Raw genomic sequence first — 16,289 nt, 5'->3', positions numbered from 1 at the left:
ATGAGCATCACATTGCTAGAAAAAGACGACAAACAGAACAGGAGGGAACTCCGACTGCATCAGCTGTGCTTTGTGAGCATGATTATGAATTCTACAGGTCAAAGGTTAAGGGGGGGGGGGGGGGGGATGCAACAGTTGGCGCGAGAGGGATCCAACGGGCGGAGGCGAGGCATATGGCGCTGAAACAAAATTCCCAGAGGGGGGGGGGGGGGGGGGGGGGGGGGGCTGGGGGGAGCCATCGCACCTTTTGATCTACATCAGACTTTCTTTCGGAGCGGCTTTGTAAGACGAATAAGGGACAAATCAGCTGATATCTTGCAATGAAGTGGCTTCTTTGCACTTATGGTACTTCCAATGTTACAATGTTACAATGTGAGCAGCAAAAAGAAGTCACAGCGCCTATATTTCTGTCCTTTTATTACGTTGTTTTTCATACAGTACAGTTTTTTAAAACATAGCACAGTCGTACAGTGGCAGTGAACCAAATGCACACGACATCACGAGCCCCCCCCCCCCCCCCCCCCCCCCCGCTGTGTAAACTCCTCTGACAATGGATTCCTGGGACAAAGTAAGGCAAAGGAAAGAAACTCTCCGGCTCATCCTCTGCACACAGGTGAGCGAGAGAGAGACAAAAAAGGTCTAAGTGAAACCGAAATAAGTGAAATGTTGTAAACAAGCATCGGCGTTGAGATGTGGGGGGGCTGCTGCATGAGTCCTGATACTTCAGCCTCGCCACTTACGGCGCACCCCAGGGTTCTACAGAAGGTTCATTAGGCCACATGGTTGCCTTTTAAGTGAAATGCTGTTGAAGGCGCCGTTTAAACCTCGCTTTCACAACACTGGCGTCGACAAACATCTGAAAACAAATCCCCGCCGACTACTGGCTGCACAACGTTGACAGAATCACTAGATCTACTCCGTGCTTTGTTGGGGGGAAAGGATTACGCTCTCTCACTTCTCGGGTATCTTTCTGCTGCTTTCATGTGACAGTACGGATTCAAGCAGCTTCGTCATTTGTGATGACGCACACTTGTTCCGTAGCACCTGTGGCGTTTTTAAGGTCTGCAGAGGCACTAGCTGACTCCACGTCGCATTGAGGATTAAAGTTTAATTCCCCGTGGAGTGAACTGTAAACGGTGAATATCAAAGTGCTGTCCTTGAGCTGAATGTATTTGGCTTTAGCTTCAAACAATCTATTCTAGATATAATATCTGGTAGAAAATAAATAGGATGTCATTCTGTTGGCTGTGGAGTCGGTGATGGATGCTCCAGGAGTGTGGTGTGGGTCCCTTTGGGCTACATCATCCACATGTATTACGTACAAAGAGGAGGTTTTAGCGCCTTAAATGACACTAAGAAAACAGACACGAAGGCCTTGTCAAAATGATTTGACATCAAATGTAACGTAACCATCATCTATTAAAGAGAACACGTGCTGCTTGTGTTGCAGTGAACACAAGCAGTTGCACATCAACAGCAGCCCCTCTGCACAACCAACACACACGATCCAGCGAGTCCCCCTGCAGGCGCCCCCCCCCGGGTGTCTCTGCGTGTGTCTAGGAGCCGGCGTCTGGTCGAGGTCGAGACTCCTCCGATTGGCTGAGGGCGTTTTGGCCCTTGCGGCTCAGCTCCTGGCCGAGCTCCCCCATGTCCATGTGTGGCAGTTTCTCCTCGGCGGGGGCCGGCGCCGCGTCCTCGCAGTACACACACTCCTAGAACACACACACACACACACACACACACAGAGCGGGGCGGATTATAAACACACGTCTCTCTGTGAGTATTTATGAATGAATGTGTGCTACTGACCTTCACATTGATGGCGGCCGGCAGACCCCCCCTCCTCATCCAGGGGTGCTCCTCCATCAGCTCTTGCCGCTGGTCGGAGGAGAAGTGAGGCTGGCTCTTCTGCATCTGCCTCAGTCTCTCCTTGTCTTCTCTCAGAACCCTCTGAATGTCCCTGAAGGGTCATAAAAAAAACTGTAATCAGTCACAAAGAAATCAGAGTGAAACACCCCCCCCCCCGAGGTTTCTGGTTGCCCTTAAAGTCACTCACCTGGGCGGCATCTGATACGTCATCATGACCTTCTCGTCAGCATTGGCCATCACCAGCCAGAGGGGCTTCTGGAGCAGGTATTTGATGACTGGGCTGGCGACCGGGTCCAGGGAGTCGATGCTGCCGAAGTACTTGCTGGTGTTGCTGCTTCCTGTTCAGCGCGCAGGAGACGGAAGGACATTTTCATACCGATGCCGATCAGAGGCATCAATCAGCAGCTTAGGTCAAGGAAAAGTCCACATCTGGACCGACCTGTTCCGCTGCCAGAAGCTCCGCTCGCTGATGTGCGGCTGCCGTTGCAGCCCGAGCGCGACCTGCAGCCGGTGGAGTCGGAGGAGGCCGAGCGGGAGTCCTCCTGCAGCAGGACGTCCAGCAAGTCGCAGGATGAGGAGTTACAGTCACTTTGAGCCCCGTCTCCAGGAGACTCCACCTGAAACACGAGGCGGGGGGGGGGGGGGGGGGGGGGCGTCAGCTGGCGTCAGAGGTGCAGGTGGACAAAATCTAACATACGTTCACTCGCTGTCACTCAGGACCTTGTGACCCTCAGGACCTTGTGACCCTCAGGACCTTGTGACCCTCACCTGTTGGCGGTTCCCCACCTCCTCCCCCGCCGCCCCGGGTACCGCCGCCGAGGCGCTGCCGTCCTGCCGCTGCCCCTCCTCCATGCTCAGCAGGTTCAGCTGGAGGGGCGAGCTGCACCGCGACTCGAACAGCGGCGTGGTCGGCTCCGGCGCTCCCGAGGCCGGCGTGGACGAGCGTGACGCCGCCGCCGCCGCCGCCTCTCCAAGCTCCAACGTGGATTTTGGTGGCCCGGCGCCGAGGCCGTGGGGGGGCGGCTGAGCCGGGTACGAGGCTCGAGTCCAAAACTGATTCTGCAACGGGAAAGATGGCTGAGGAGCGTAGGCCGCCTGCGGGGCCGGGAAAGCGTGGGGGGCACTTAAGAGGGTCTGGGGGGTTTGGAAGGGCTGGGGGGTACTGAAGAGGGTCTGGGGGGAGAAGGCAGTCTGCACGGGGAACGGCGGTTGGGCCGCGTAGGGGGGCTGTGTTGGCGTGGCGAAGGCCGGCTGCGGGGGCTGAAGGGCCTGCTGAGCGGCGTACGCGGGCTGCGTCTGGCCCTGATCCGGGTAAAAGGCGGGTCTGGGAGCGGCCCCCAGCGGCCCCATGGGACCCAACTGTCCTATTTGGGGGAAGAGGTAATTGGGCAGCACCAGAGCCACCACGGGTGTGACGACGGGTGCACCTAACGGAGCGGCGGTAGGCGGGGCTCGGCTGCTCTGTGCCTCTCCAAAGCCTGTGGCGAGGGAGGGGTCAGGACAGGGGGCCTGAGCTGAGGCTGCGGGCGCGGGGGGGTAGAGCGGGTGGGCGGGCACCACGGCCGGGTAGGAGACGTTGAAAGCCGACTGGGACGCTTCCGACGGGGACCACGAGGTCTGGTTGAGGCCCTGGAGGGGGGGCCAGGGTTTGCGGTTGGATGCAGCGCTGTCTGACGAGTCGGGATGCTTCATCCGCGGCTTCTTGGACTTCCTGTTTCGGCTGCCTCTCTTGGCGCCCCCTTTGGTGGCGCCGCGTGTGCCTTCGGCGTCGGCTGGCCCTCGCTGCCTGTGCAGGTGGGTGAAGGCGTCCTTCCGGAGGCTCCTGGCGCTGTGGAGGAAGGCCTGCTCCTCTTTCTGGGTGTGCGCGGCCAGCACCTGCTTGGTCAGTCCCAGCCGCTTGTAGGCCGCCTCCTCCTGCAGGGCGGGCGGCGCGGGGCCCTCTGTCACGTCCACGATAATCTCTGCGGGGGGGGGAGGGGGGCGAATCGGAGCCGTGAGCATCGGTGACAAATGCCTTTCTGCAGCCGGCGTCACTTGGGGGTCACTCACCGGACTCGGGCCGAGGCTTCTTGTCTCCCACGTGGACGATGGTGCTGCTGTAGCTGCACTGCGAGGTGACGGACACCACGCTCTCCGCCTTGCTGGCCAGTGCGAGCGGCGCCACGGTGGCTCCCGCCACCCCGGCCGTCCCCGCCGAAGGCTTCTGGGGCTGTGCTTCCAGCATCGAAGGCTCTGCGAGGAGAAACGGTCCATTAGCTTCAGGTCAAAAGTAAACACCCAACGTGGGGGAGGGGGAGGGGGGGGGGTTCCTTATGCAGAACTGCGGTTCGTGCACACAGATGCATGGCGTGCACGTGCCTTGGCTTGCGTCCCGAGACACCTGCACGCAGTCCTCAGAGCCCTTCTTGTCATCGTCAGAGTTGGAGGAGGCGGTGTTGTTGGAGAACTGGTACTTCCTCTTCGCCGTGATGGGGGTGTTACAGCTGTCCAGGTACCTGAGAAAGCAAGGCGGGTTGATCACAGGTGCACACTTCGCACAAACACGCACAAACCTCCGAGTCTTACCTGATGACGCTGTCGAGGCAGCTGATCTGCTGATAGGAGCAGAGAGTCTGGTCCGCCACGCTGGCTGCAGTACTGTCTCTGACCAGCAGAGGGGGCGCAGAGTCCTTCAGGAGCATCACTGGACTCTTGTGAGCTGCGAAAACACAGACGGAACTCATTGATCATAATCAACTTGGGCACAAATATCTACTTCCCTGACATATTTAATTTAATTACGGCACACTTATATAATAATAATAATAGCGGAGGAAAATGTGCATACTATTTCTACCGATGTTGTAAAGCCCTCTGAGACAAAATGAATTGAATTCAATGTGATTTTCCCCTTCAGCCTCGTAGCTAATTGTTGCTTCATAAATCCTTCGCTCTCTACGATCAGTATGAATCTGAACTCACGGCCAGCGCTCTTCCTCTGCTCGGGCTTGGATGGCGGCGGCGGCGGCGGCGAGGGAGGCGGGGAGCGCAGGTCCCCCTGGGAGTCCTGGTTCTTCAGCATGTGGACGCCTTTACAGATCTCCTGGAAGGTCCTGGGGGGCTTGGCCTTGTCCGCCTCCCGCGCCGCGTTCGCGCCGCTCTCGCCGGACGAGCTGATGCTGACCAGCGGCTCGCGGGAACCGTTGCTGCCGTAGCCGCTGGAGCCCAAGTGGTGGACCGGCTAAAGAGAGACAGAGACGATTGTTATGAAAGCTGATACGTAAACGTGAATATGAGTGAGCGTCTATTGTGTGTGTGTGTGTGTGTGTGTGTGTGTACGCATACCTGGAGAAGCAGCCTGTGGATCTTTTCACTCATTTCCTGGATGTCGGAGTCCACGATCTTCCCTCCGTGAAAAGCCGGTGCTGCAAAAACATCTTCGTTCACGGGACCCCTGAAGAACACACGGAATGTTTGAACCGCCCTTCAATCCCCACACCGCGGCCAAAGGAGCGTTTCGGGGCGCACTCACATGCGGACTTTGTGCCTGCCGATGACGAAGGAGACCTTGCGACTCCAGGGGTTGACGAAGCTGGACCAGCTGGTGTCGATGGTGACGTACTCGCCGTTCCTGGCGCAGACGCGGACGGAGGAGTGATCGAAGGGCCGCCCAACGTACTGCAGAACTGTCGGCAGCAGAAGGACGAGTGTGTGTGTGAGTGTGAGTGAGTGACGGCTGAGTAGAGAACAGCTTAAAGCAACACGCAAATTATTTATTTATTATTTCCCTTCCTTTGATAACCACTTACTTTTCCGATGCACCGCCAGCATGAGGGGGCGGTCGCTTGGGTGCAGACTGAGCAGCACGGGGGTCCCGATCAGGTCCTGAGGGAGGTAACCCAGCAATGGGACAGCCCTGATGAACCAACAGCAAAAACATGTCAGTTACATACACTGAGTGTGTGTGTGTGTGTGTGTGTGTGTGTGTGTGTGTGTGCGTGGGGAGGCTCCGTCCACTCACCTCTCATCCACATGCTGGAACACACAGTTAGGTGTGTGTGTGGTAGTGAAGATGCGCTTGTCAGTGGGGATTCTGGGTGCTGTGGATGAAGAAGAAGATTAAAAAAATAGTAAGACAAATAAGCAGATGTTCAAAAGTGAACATGCCGAGCACCTCGCTTTCAACTGCTTTATTAAGTCTGTGGCATCAATAAGCACCCAGAAGGGGCCTCACCCTCGTAACCCGAGTGCACCCTCTCGGCCAGCAGGAGGCAGCAGAACTGTTCCTCCCCCAGCTCAGCATCCTGGACTTTCATCAGGTACGGAGTCATGCGGAAAGGGTAGTACTGCATGTGTCCTGCACGCTGCTTTCCACCACTAGAAAAAAGTTTTTTTCAAATATATCAGACCCCGTAATGAAGCTGTAGCTGTAACACTCTATCCGGCCACTAGATGGAGACACAGTGTGTCTCCTCCTCCTCCTCCTCCTCCACCCTCTTCCCCCCCCCCCCTCGCTGACTCAGTGCATCTTTGACGGCTACGGCCCCTCACCTGATGCGGCAAAAGAAGGATTTCTCCTGCATGCACTCCGTGGGAGACGATTCTGAAGAAGAGAGGGTGGGACGAATATAGATCATATCAGATTTATTTATTTATACAGCCGCATGCTCACCAAATCCACCACAGTACTTTAAAGGGGACGGACAACGCAAAGGGAACGAGATAGAAACGGTGATACGAATTACAGAATCTGATGCAGCTTTACATCTGTGAATGCTGAGGGGATTCGGTTACACGGCGACAGACACCTGCTCCGGTGCACATGCTCCAGGGGGGCAGGCGGCAGGGCGTGGTGGAGCTGTAGAACACGCTGACGTCCTGGGGCGTCAGGAACTCCACGAACTTGGCATCTTTGAACACCTCGCGCTTGCAGTTCAAGATGGAGGCCGCCTGGTCCGAGATGTAAACTATTTCCCCCGTGACGAGCGAGACGGCTGCGGCGAAAATGTCCTGCGGGTAAAAAAGAAAGAAATAAATAAATAAATAAAAAAATAAAAAAAAATAATTAAAGAACGAAAGTCGGTTGGTCACATGTCTCTCTTATTAAATATCCTTTAGGGTTGTATGAAGCAGAAAGAAATGCCACTGGTTTAATCACATACACACACATCATCAGATCACAAACAACTAAAATCCAATTGAGACACAACTTTACGGCTTTAACGCCACGGCCACATCGTGAGGTCGGATCTAACAGGAACTTACATTGTTCTTAAGGGTGTATTCAGAGGTGATGCTGTTGATTTCCTCGATGGTGTAGGATGAGACGTCAAACCCCGGCGGCTGGCTGTCATTGATCTTCAGCATCTGGTAGTATTCCTCATTAGCTGCAACCACAAAAGAAAATGTCTTTCCATGCACCAAATTTGGGAGAATAGGATTCAGAATTTACAACAAATGTGAAACTATTTGAGACAAATATCTCAGTCACAAACACAGCTGAAGTACACAAAGTGCAACGTGAATCCAGGCACCAAACGGAAGGCAGAGGAGAGCCAATGGCTGCTCGTCTTACCTTTCACCTGTTTGACGCATCGCAGCGCGTATTTCAGCGCGTTCACCGTGCTCGGCCTCCCTTTGCTCCGCTTCTCCGTCGTCTGCTGCACCTTCAGCTCCCGCAGGGTCTTGAACAGCTCCTCCTGTGTCTTAGCTTTGGCCGACAGCTCGCTGCTGCAGGGCAAACAAGAGACGTATACACGTGTGTCAGTAGGTGAGGGGGGGGGGGGGGGTCTAATGGAAAGGGACTGGCAGCGGGACGCTCTGGGAGACGTTTCTCGGGATGCACGCTGCTAAAAGCTGGCACGCACATTTCACTGGGAGGGATGAATAAATAGTTTTTATAAAAGTACATTCCTGCAGGTTTGATCCGGAGCTGACTGATATCAATGATAAAAGTTTCACTGTGAAACACGGCTAAAGAACGGAAGCAAAAGAGAGTAAAAAGAAAGCACTGACCTGCAGCCGCTGGTGGACGGGTTGTCCTGCTCGCAGCTCACCAGGCTGAAGGCGTTGGAGCTGCTCGGCGGCGACGACAAGCTGTGAGACACAAACAGCAGAGTTCAGAGGTTTCAGCTCATTCGAAGGCCTTAAATTGTATTAGAAAAAGACTAAATGTGCCTCTTTATAATTGTTAATAATATAGCTGCCGGCCGCTGTACAATAAACCAAATGAATCCAGCAGCAGACATCAGGAAGGCCTCAAAATGCGCCCTATTTTGGGTTATTCTATTTCTTGAAGGAGGGGCTTATTTTCTACGAGGCAACTCATTTGTGCATCAAACAGCACGAGCAGTCCTGGTCTCATGAGGAGGAATCAAATCACCGGTTCTTTCCTGCGTCTGAGCCTGCTGGACCGCGGCAGAGACTCAGTTCCGCTGCCGGCGTTTATCGGACCTCATTCCCGTGGCCTGGCTGAGCAGCGCTGCTCATTCTTTCTGTGTTGGGCCTCACCTCTTGTTGCTCCCCGTGGACCCCAGGAGGCCGGAGTCCTTGCCGTTGCCGCTGGAGCCGCCTACGGAGCGGCTGCCGTGGGACTCGGTCCCGCTGGAGCCGCTGCCCCCCCCCATCTCCACGTCCTCGCGCGGGGCCGGGCGAGGCCGCTTCCTGTCCGCGTGCCCCCGGCTGCTGCTGCCGCCGCTCCCATCGCGGCCCGATCCCGACTCGGGGTCGGGGTCCAGCTCCGCCCCGTCCCGCACGCCACCCCCCTTTTTGTGACTGTTGACCTTGCGGTGGCGTTGGCCGGCGCCGCCGCGGGGGGAGCCTTCCTTTCCCTCCGGCTGGAAGCGGACCTCTTCCCGGTTCCTCTCCAGCCCCTCCAGGGTGGAGAACAGGAAGCGCTCGGGCTCACTTTCCTCCGACATGGTGCCGACCAGAAGGCCAAAGATGGGCGATCAGGTTACGCCGTGGAGCTCATGGCACCATCCGCTAAATGCTGCCTGTCTGAAAACAACACACAGAACACTTCTGTTCACAGCAGGTCCATGACAAGGGATAGGACTTAGCGAGGATTAATCATTTCCATCCTTCAAAGAGCCCCCCCTCGGTCACTACGCTGCTGCTCCCCCTTTTCCAGGTGGACTGAAGCCACCAGACCGGTTTGATCCAATCGAAAGGCGGGTCCGTGGAGATGAAACGCACACGCACAGGAAACCCTTTGGCCTCGCACAAACCTTCAGGAACGGATGACAATAATAGGCTGGGAAATCATTTCTGCTGTTCAAGTCGTCTCCCGTAGCAACCGCCTACACAAGAGGAGAAACCAATCCCCTTTCAAACACAACAGCTTGGTGACACAAACAGATAAAATGAACAGGGCCTTGTGTAACAAAGTGCAGCTGTTTGGATAAACTCACAGTAAATTAAATGAATAACATTGCAAAGGTTCCTCATCCTCCTCCACTGCAGACCAGCGGTAGTTGGAGATACATTTGTTTGAGCCATAATAAGAAAAACATATCAGTGTTTTCCCACTTCTCTAGATCAGAATATCCATTTAATGTAACTCATTAATAGCTCATTAATAGTTATTGTTATTTCTACAAAAAAAAAGTCCAGAAATTGACCCAGTTCAGCAGACAGTGGCCGACCTCCCATTGGCCGCTGCCAACCACCAGGGGGGACCAGGGGCCGAACGAGGGTCAGAATCACGTCCATCTAACACACCGTAACGTTGACGTGCAGCAACAAAAACACTGCAAAACGGGTTAAAAACCAGCAGTGGCGTCGCCGGACTCGACACGACGAGGCCTCCAGCGAGAGGAGGCCTGTCCGTCGAGATATAAACGAATATTCAACGCTCCATAGACGTGGATGCGAAGTTCTTTTGAAATCCCCAGGCGTGCAGAGCAGTGACATAACGGGTGTGACCCCCCCCCCCCCCCCCCCGGAGCTGGCTCTGGCGCTCCGATCTGCCCAAAACACAGTGGCACAGATCTCAGGCGTTACACAACCACGCTGCCCCGGTCACATGGATCAGGCTTCTGAAGCCGCACAAACCAGCCTCGTTTCATAAAACAACATGCGTTTCTTCCGGTATCCGGCTGCAGGAGGAGGGCATGTGTGGGTGACATTTGAGACGGGAATTACACAAGCATTTAACAGGAGGGTTAGATAAAAGAATGCAAAAGGTTGGGAGACTGGATTTTTAACTTGTTTGTCCATGGCACAATTCAGCGGGTGTCATCCGGAGAGGATGAATACAATAACGTCTGAGAAATGAGATTTCCATGCCGTGTCCTACTCCAGTATTTCATTACGTGAGCATAGCGGTGAGTTACATCACAGTACCTGCCTCTACCAGGTCACCACATGCATCTCATGCCTTACGTTTGTCAGTCAGGTACAGAGTGAAACGGCCCACTGCTCCCAGATATGCAGAGGACGGGTCACAGGTTAAATGTCACCTGTATGCATGCGGCAGGTTTGAGCTTGACCCCTTGCTATGATCATGATGCGGAGGAGGTGTGTTTGCAGATGGAACTGCGGCACAGAGAACTGAGCATTCTGAGCATGTTACTGCCAGATGAGGGAACTGAAGCCTAATTAGTTCCCTCAGCTGGCTAATTGTGCATAATTACAAGTTACAACCTGAGGTTATCTAACTTATCTAAATGTGATTAATTAGTTAATAACACGCCCCCCCCTGCTATCTACAGCAGAGTGGGATTTACAGTGTGTACAGTTTGGACTTGGACTGATCAAGTCCAAATGTGTGAGGTGGAAAAAATGTCATGGGAAAAAAAAGCAAAGAAATGTCTCAAAAAATGTTTTTGTTGGAAAAAAAAAACGGCAAACGTCTATTATTAAGATCATATTACAATATCGTAAAGAGGTATAGTCTAGGTCCACTGACCCGATACTCGGCGTCACACACGCGCTGACCTGCGATACGTAAGTAAACGTACGTAAAACCGCACAGGAGTCATTACACAGGGGGGCATTACACAGGGGGCCATTACACAGGGGCCCGCGTTGTTCTTTCCCTCGGAGTGAACAGAAAACGCTCCGACAGCTAACGTTGCTTGCTGAGTTACAGTGAGTACAGTGAGTGGAGCGAGCCGCTGGCCCGCGCACGCCATTTGTAGTTACGTAACGTATCTCCTATTCACCGAATCTACTACAAACAAACAGGTAGAAAACCAACACAAACCAACCTGTGCCGCCGTGACGCTGAATGGAAACCGCCTCTGTGGTTGACCTCGGTGCCGAGTAGGAGAGAAGCCCGACCGGAGAGTACGACATTCGGTTAAAAAGCTCCGGCATTCTACTATTGGAGACGGTGTCCGGTCGGTTTGACACAGTGACCAACGGCTCCTCTTTCCGGCTCCTCCCCCCCCCCCCCCCCGGCATCGGCCAACTGACCAATCGGCGAGCTCGGCACTCAGCGTGAAATGAGAGTCCGCCCACTCGCGTCTCCCGATTGGCCGCAAACTAAAGGTTTCCATGGTGAAAGATGACGGAGTAGCGAAAGCGGGCGTTCGTTAGCCGGGGGGGCTGTCATTCAATTTTATATAAACAACCCCTCCACAGCACGTGGAATCCCATGCCGGAGCGTGAGAGTTTCCTGGAAAAAAATATTAGGTCAAAAAAAATCCTGAAAAAAATGAATTAAGTCCAAATGTGTGAGGTGGAAAAAATGTTTTTGTTGGAAAATATGTTGTCTAAAAAAACATCATGGAAGGAAAAGTCAAAGAATGTTATATAAATATTTAAGAAAAAGTAAAAATCTGTAAGGTGAAAAAAAAAGTAAAAATATCTTGCTAATGTTAATACGGTGTGTAAAAATCCTCTGGAAAAACAAAATATGTACAAAAATATAAACGATAACCCGATACTGCTAATACAAACACGTCAACGCATGTAAAAAGAAAAATGTTCACTGGCTGAATTGCTTTCTTCAGCTCTATTTCCTGAAGACTGGTGTCATTAACATGAAAGCAATATTTCAAGTTAACACTCCTTCATACAGTCTACCCCCCCCCCCGCCCCCCCCCGGAGTGACATCAATTGGCGTCAGGTGAACAAGGTTTATATCCATTGTTCACATCCTTCACACCGGATATCTGCCGCTGTGTTTGCGCCTCACTACGACCAATCCTTGTGATTGCTTATTGAATTACGCAACGGGCAGCGAACAACATACATAACACTCGATTCCCACTGAGCGAAGACGGCAGCTTCAGCGGAGAGAGCCAACAAATGATGGCCAAGGCTTTGTTGCCGCTCCCCAGAACAAATAAAAACAAGAGTCGTGAATTGGACAAAATCAGCACTGCTGTACGACTCAGGTGATAGACAAGCCGCAAAATGAACAAGAACCCCCCCCCCCCCCCCTCCACTCCTTGTGTCCATAAATGTGTAGAACTAGCTCAAAATCACAAAAACAGTCATTTGAATTTAACAATAATTTATTATGATTGCATAAAATACAATACGTTTAAAGTCTTTGGTTATTTATCTCCAGACACCGGAGGTGGGGACGATGATGATGATGATGATGGAGAGGCGGTGCCATCCTCTGACGAGTGAGGATCACGGCTACGAGTTTGAGCCATGTGGTTGGCTGAAGGAAAAGTAAAGTTAACCGCCACAATCAGATGATGAAAGTCACAAGAGAGAGAGAGAGATTACGAATGGAGGAGCAGAGTGTCAAAGCGCCATGAGACGCGTCGCTGAGGTGGTGCTTGTGGAGACGTTTAAAAGATCAGCGAGCTCGGCCTGGATCCTCCAACGCGCTGCAGCGCAAACGTTTAACAAAGACGTGAAACAAAGACGGGATTCCATGAAGTGGCTTCGGAAAAATTAAATAATCTGCACTTCAGTCAAGTCTCAGACGATGATGCGACCATTCAGGGTGAGTACACTCGCTTCTAAGGCCATTCGGAGGAATTTGTACTGTATTATCTACACTCAAAATCTGCAGAGACGAGAATTTTGACTTGACACTTCTTTTTTTTTTTTTTTGAACAAGACTTTCTTCATTCTCCACGCAGCTTCTCGCAAGCAGGCATAAATATTTCAGAACGGGTGGAACCTCCCAAGCCAGAACAAAGAAACCGACTACAGGCGGAAATGCAGCACGGTGGAAAATAACTTTAATAAAACTCTTATGAAAACAAAAAACAGCAAAACAATAAAAGCCTGTACATTTGACAATATCCAGTGTCTGAGAGGTTCTAAGGCCAGTGGTGCAAAATACAGCTGCATCACACATGCACCGACAGAAAAAACCCCATCATAGTTTCATAGAGCAAGGTGTGGTTCATGTACTCGGATATTGCACAAACAAACAAACAGATGCAGACGCTGAGGAGCATCGTGTGTCAAGACGAGAAGGTAGCTTTTCATCGCAGTGTAATGTCCCTCCTGATAAACTCCGCCCACACCTGCTCGTATAAAAAAACAAAAAACAAATATCACTTAAGAGAGCGGCACATATTTTCACATTCAATTCAGACACAGATCATTAAAAAGTGCAACGTGAACGATGACATCACCGAACGGTTGCTTATTTTTCCTCTCGTTTTGGTCCTGACGGGTTAAAATGCATCGTCTATCTCCTGCTAGCAAACCACGAGGAGTCCTTGTTGACCGTAAGACACGTGGGCGAGCGCTAACTCGCGGAAGGCGACGCGTTGTCCAATAATGCTCTGGGTTTGGAAAAAACGTTCAACGGAGACAATGCACGAAATGACAATTTAAAATAAAGAAATAAAGTGTTTGGTTCGTTAAAAGAGAATTATTTTCTCGTGCGGGTATTTCCGAAAGCATTCCAGTGTTCACATGAAGCGAGATTCAAACAGCGGACCGAAGGCCTCCTGCCCCCCTCCCCCCGGTCCATCCTTCTCTCTGGTCCCCCCCCGTGTCCCCTGTGGACTGCTGAAGTAGTCTGGCACATAGACGCTGCTTGAAATGGCAAAAAGAAACTCATGAAAAATACTTTCATCTCATCAGGTTTGAGGCACACGGAGGCAGCGGGGGATAGAGAGCGGGGGGGGTGGGCAACACCCACCAGTTCCTCTCCACTGTACTTAAAGCAGAGGGCCCCCCCCCCCCCCCCTCCTCAGTGTCCAGACGAGCTGCGTTTCAAGTCCTGTCTGACAGCTCTTTAGTAGTGTGTGTGTGTGTGTGTGTGTGTGTGTGCAGGGCGGAGGCTTCAGTTCCCTTCCTTTGGCTGCTGCTCCATCAGCTGTTGCCGTGCCTGTGCAAAACTCGCAAACCCCCCCCAACTTTAGCCCCCCCACCCATTAGGATTCCACAGAAACGTCACAACACCGGTAATTCTAGCAATGCCAGACGGCGGGCGCTGCTGTGATCTGTTTCAGAGGGGAAGGGGGGGTGGGTGGGGGGGGGGGGTTACCATGTCTCCTTCCCAGAGTCCTCTTGCCTGCCCCCTCCCCCCCTTTGAGGGACCTCTAGGAGCGGTTGTCCTTGGCCACGTTGTGAGCCATCCAGTTGACTTTGGTCGTCCAGCTCTCTCTCAGCGCCTCGTCGAACTTCTGCCGGAACTGCTTCAGCGCATCGTCGTCTGTTTTACCCAAAGCCAGAGAGTCCTGGGGGGGGGGGGGTACATTTCATAAACCGTGTGATAAGATGTGTACCTGGGGGGGAGGGGCTGATGAGCACTTATCATTTACCTTTAGGTACTGGATGTCTTTGACTGAGGTGAGCTCGGGCAGTCCAGCGGTCAGCATGAGGGCAAACAGGGTGATGAAGAGGTTGCCGTTCTTCCTCAAGACCAAGTAGGCTGCCTCGCAGTACTGACGGAAGCTGCGAGACAGGTCATGTATGTTAGACCAGAACACGACCCTTTCAGATGATTCCCGCTCTTCAGCGGCCTTCCTTCCTTAAATGGACTACGGATCGATCAGACTTTCACACACTTGATTGACATTGATTTTGACCAGAGAACACGGTGAGCCTCTACTGCCCCCCGCTGGTGGGAGAGGGCACCGCACCAAAGGACTTAAGCGACCACTCGCTCCACCTTTATTGATGCTTTTAATGTTTGGTGTTGGATTTGGGATAAATCTCACACCAGTTGATTCATCCACCTGCAACATGAGATGCTGACTGACAGCTGCTCAACATAATTGCGCCAGTTCTCTTTTATGGTCTAAAGTAAGCCATCCATGTTAATATATCTATTTAATCATTTAAAGGACAAGCCAGACTCACACCACCAACTGTGTCAAATTAATTTAACTATAATAATCTAGATCTCTAATCTGTAATAAGAAGGTTGCAGGTTTCACCAGCAGCAGCTCGAGCACCTCTAAATATAAAAAGTGGAACAAACCTGGCAAATTTCTCCGTGTATCCCGTCTTGCCCTGCTGGATGACGTGGATGAAGTCGTGCGTGAGGATGAACGGCACTCGCTCCCTCTTGATGCCGAACTTGGACTTGAAGTTTCCCAGGATGTGACCGAAGTCGATGTGGAAGAGCTGGCGGGGGGGGGGGGGGAAGAGAAGGGGCGGGAGCGCTGAGCACGGAGGACAAACGGGGCGATGGCGGGGTCAACTGGCGGCGCGTGTCCTACCTGTCCCGTGCTGCGGACCATGATGTTGTCGCTGTGCCGGTCTCCGATGCCAAGGACGTACGTAGCTACACAGTAGCCGGCGCACGACAGGGTGAACTCCTCGATGGCCCGATCCAGCGCGTCGCTGCCGACACAAAAGCACTTTAAGCACATCTGTTTTCTGGACTCTCCGGCAGTGGGGGGGGTTTGGGGAATCTTACCCAGAATTCCTCTCCTTGAGCCAGTTCAGCAGAGCGTCCTTGTTGAAGGCGGCCGCTGCCGCCACGTTGCTGCTGGTCAGCTGGATGTTGGCGATCGTGTCGGCCGTCGAGACCACCTCGATCAGCCCTGAGCGGTCCCCCGTTGCTAGGCAACCATACGGTACGATTCTGCAAGATATGCAGGGCTTAATCACTGCGAACAAAGCTGTCCCACAGAAAACAAGTAGAACACATAATACAAATAATAATTTAAAAAGGTGGTTTATTAAAAAACCCCACCTCAGGTCCAGATTTGCCTCCTTCCATAGCAGGTCCATGAGCCTCAAAATCTGGAGGGTCAACATGTCTTGCCTTAGGTCTGCGAGAAGAGAAAACATTTAAATGCAGGATTTTCCGCTTCTCTCCCTCATTCTCTCCATCCGCCGCCGTTCTTTGACACCTACCGTCCCCATTCTTGAAGATGATTCCCAGCGTGTCTCCCCCCAGCAGCTTGTTGTTGTAAACAAGCCAGAGTGGCTTCATCTTGGAGTCCATGTAGCGACACCTCTCCACACTGATGGGGAGGGAGAGAGAGAGATGACGTTATGCACCGCTAAACGGAGCGAGGAAGAAGTTCCTCTGCATTGGAAGCAGGATCGTCTCA

The 16,289-nt window shown here is 52.6% G+C and overlaps 2 protein-coding genes across 3 annotated transcripts in view; both read right to left on the bottom strand.

Moving 5' to 3' along the window:
* Nucleotides 1-532: 532 nt before the first annotated feature.
* LOC119218880 (period circadian protein homolog 2-like) lies at nt 533-11,203 on the bottom strand. The gene is made up of 21 exons (XM_037473646.2): nt 11,061-11,203; nt 8,359-8,847; nt 7,864-7,944; nt 7,424-7,578; nt 7,114-7,235; nt 6,657-6,858; nt 6,400-6,451; nt 6,083-6,225; nt 5,870-5,948; nt 5,658-5,764; nt 5,381-5,534; nt 5,194-5,302; nt 4,831-5,089; nt 4,435-4,567; nt 4,228-4,364; nt 3,919-4,101; nt 2,638-3,830; nt 2,309-2,486; nt 2,057-2,207; nt 1,810-1,960; nt 533-1,712 (listed from the first exon to the last, which is right to left on the bottom strand). Exons 2-21 carry the CDS (start codon nt 8,766-8,768, stop codon nt 1,557-1,559), a joined length of 4,155 nt encoding a protein of 1,384 aa, XP_037329543.2. The 5' UTR covers nt 8,769-8,847; nt 11,061-11,203; the 3' UTR covers nt 533-1,556.
* A 1,776-nt stretch (nt 11,204-12,979) lies between these two features.
* pik3cb (phosphatidylinositol-4,5-bisphosphate 3-kinase, catalytic subunit beta) overlaps nt 12,980-16,289 on the bottom strand; it is a 29,356-nt gene continuing 26,046 nt past the window's right edge. For both annotated transcript variants that reach the window (XM_037464136.2, XM_062561028.1), the window contains 7 exons: nt 16,090-16,199; nt 15,926-16,004; nt 15,647-15,814; nt 15,447-15,570; nt 15,206-15,351; nt 14,544-14,676; nt 12,980-14,459 (listed from right to left, as the gene is read on the bottom strand). In XM_037464136.2, coding sequence (XP_037320033.2) covers nt 14,322-14,459; nt 14,544-14,676; nt 15,206-15,351; nt 15,447-15,570; nt 15,647-15,814; nt 15,926-16,004; nt 16,090-16,199 — 898 coding nt within the window. In that variant the 3' untranslated portion in view covers nt 12,980-14,321. The remainder of the gene's footprint in view (nt 14,460-14,543; nt 14,677-15,205; nt 15,352-15,446; nt 15,571-15,646; nt 15,815-15,925; nt 16,005-16,089; nt 16,200-16,289) is intronic.

The sequence above is a fragment of the Pungitius pungitius genome, chromosome 3, assembly GCF_949316345.1.
Source record: "Pungitius pungitius chromosome 3, fPunPun2.1, whole genome shotgun sequence".
NCBI classification, from domain to species: Eukaryota; Metazoa; Chordata; class Actinopteri; order Perciformes; family Gasterosteidae; genus Pungitius; species Pungitius pungitius.
The sequence above is the reverse complement of the archived record's forward strand: the minus strand, read 5'-3'. Positions and strand labels throughout refer to the sequence as shown.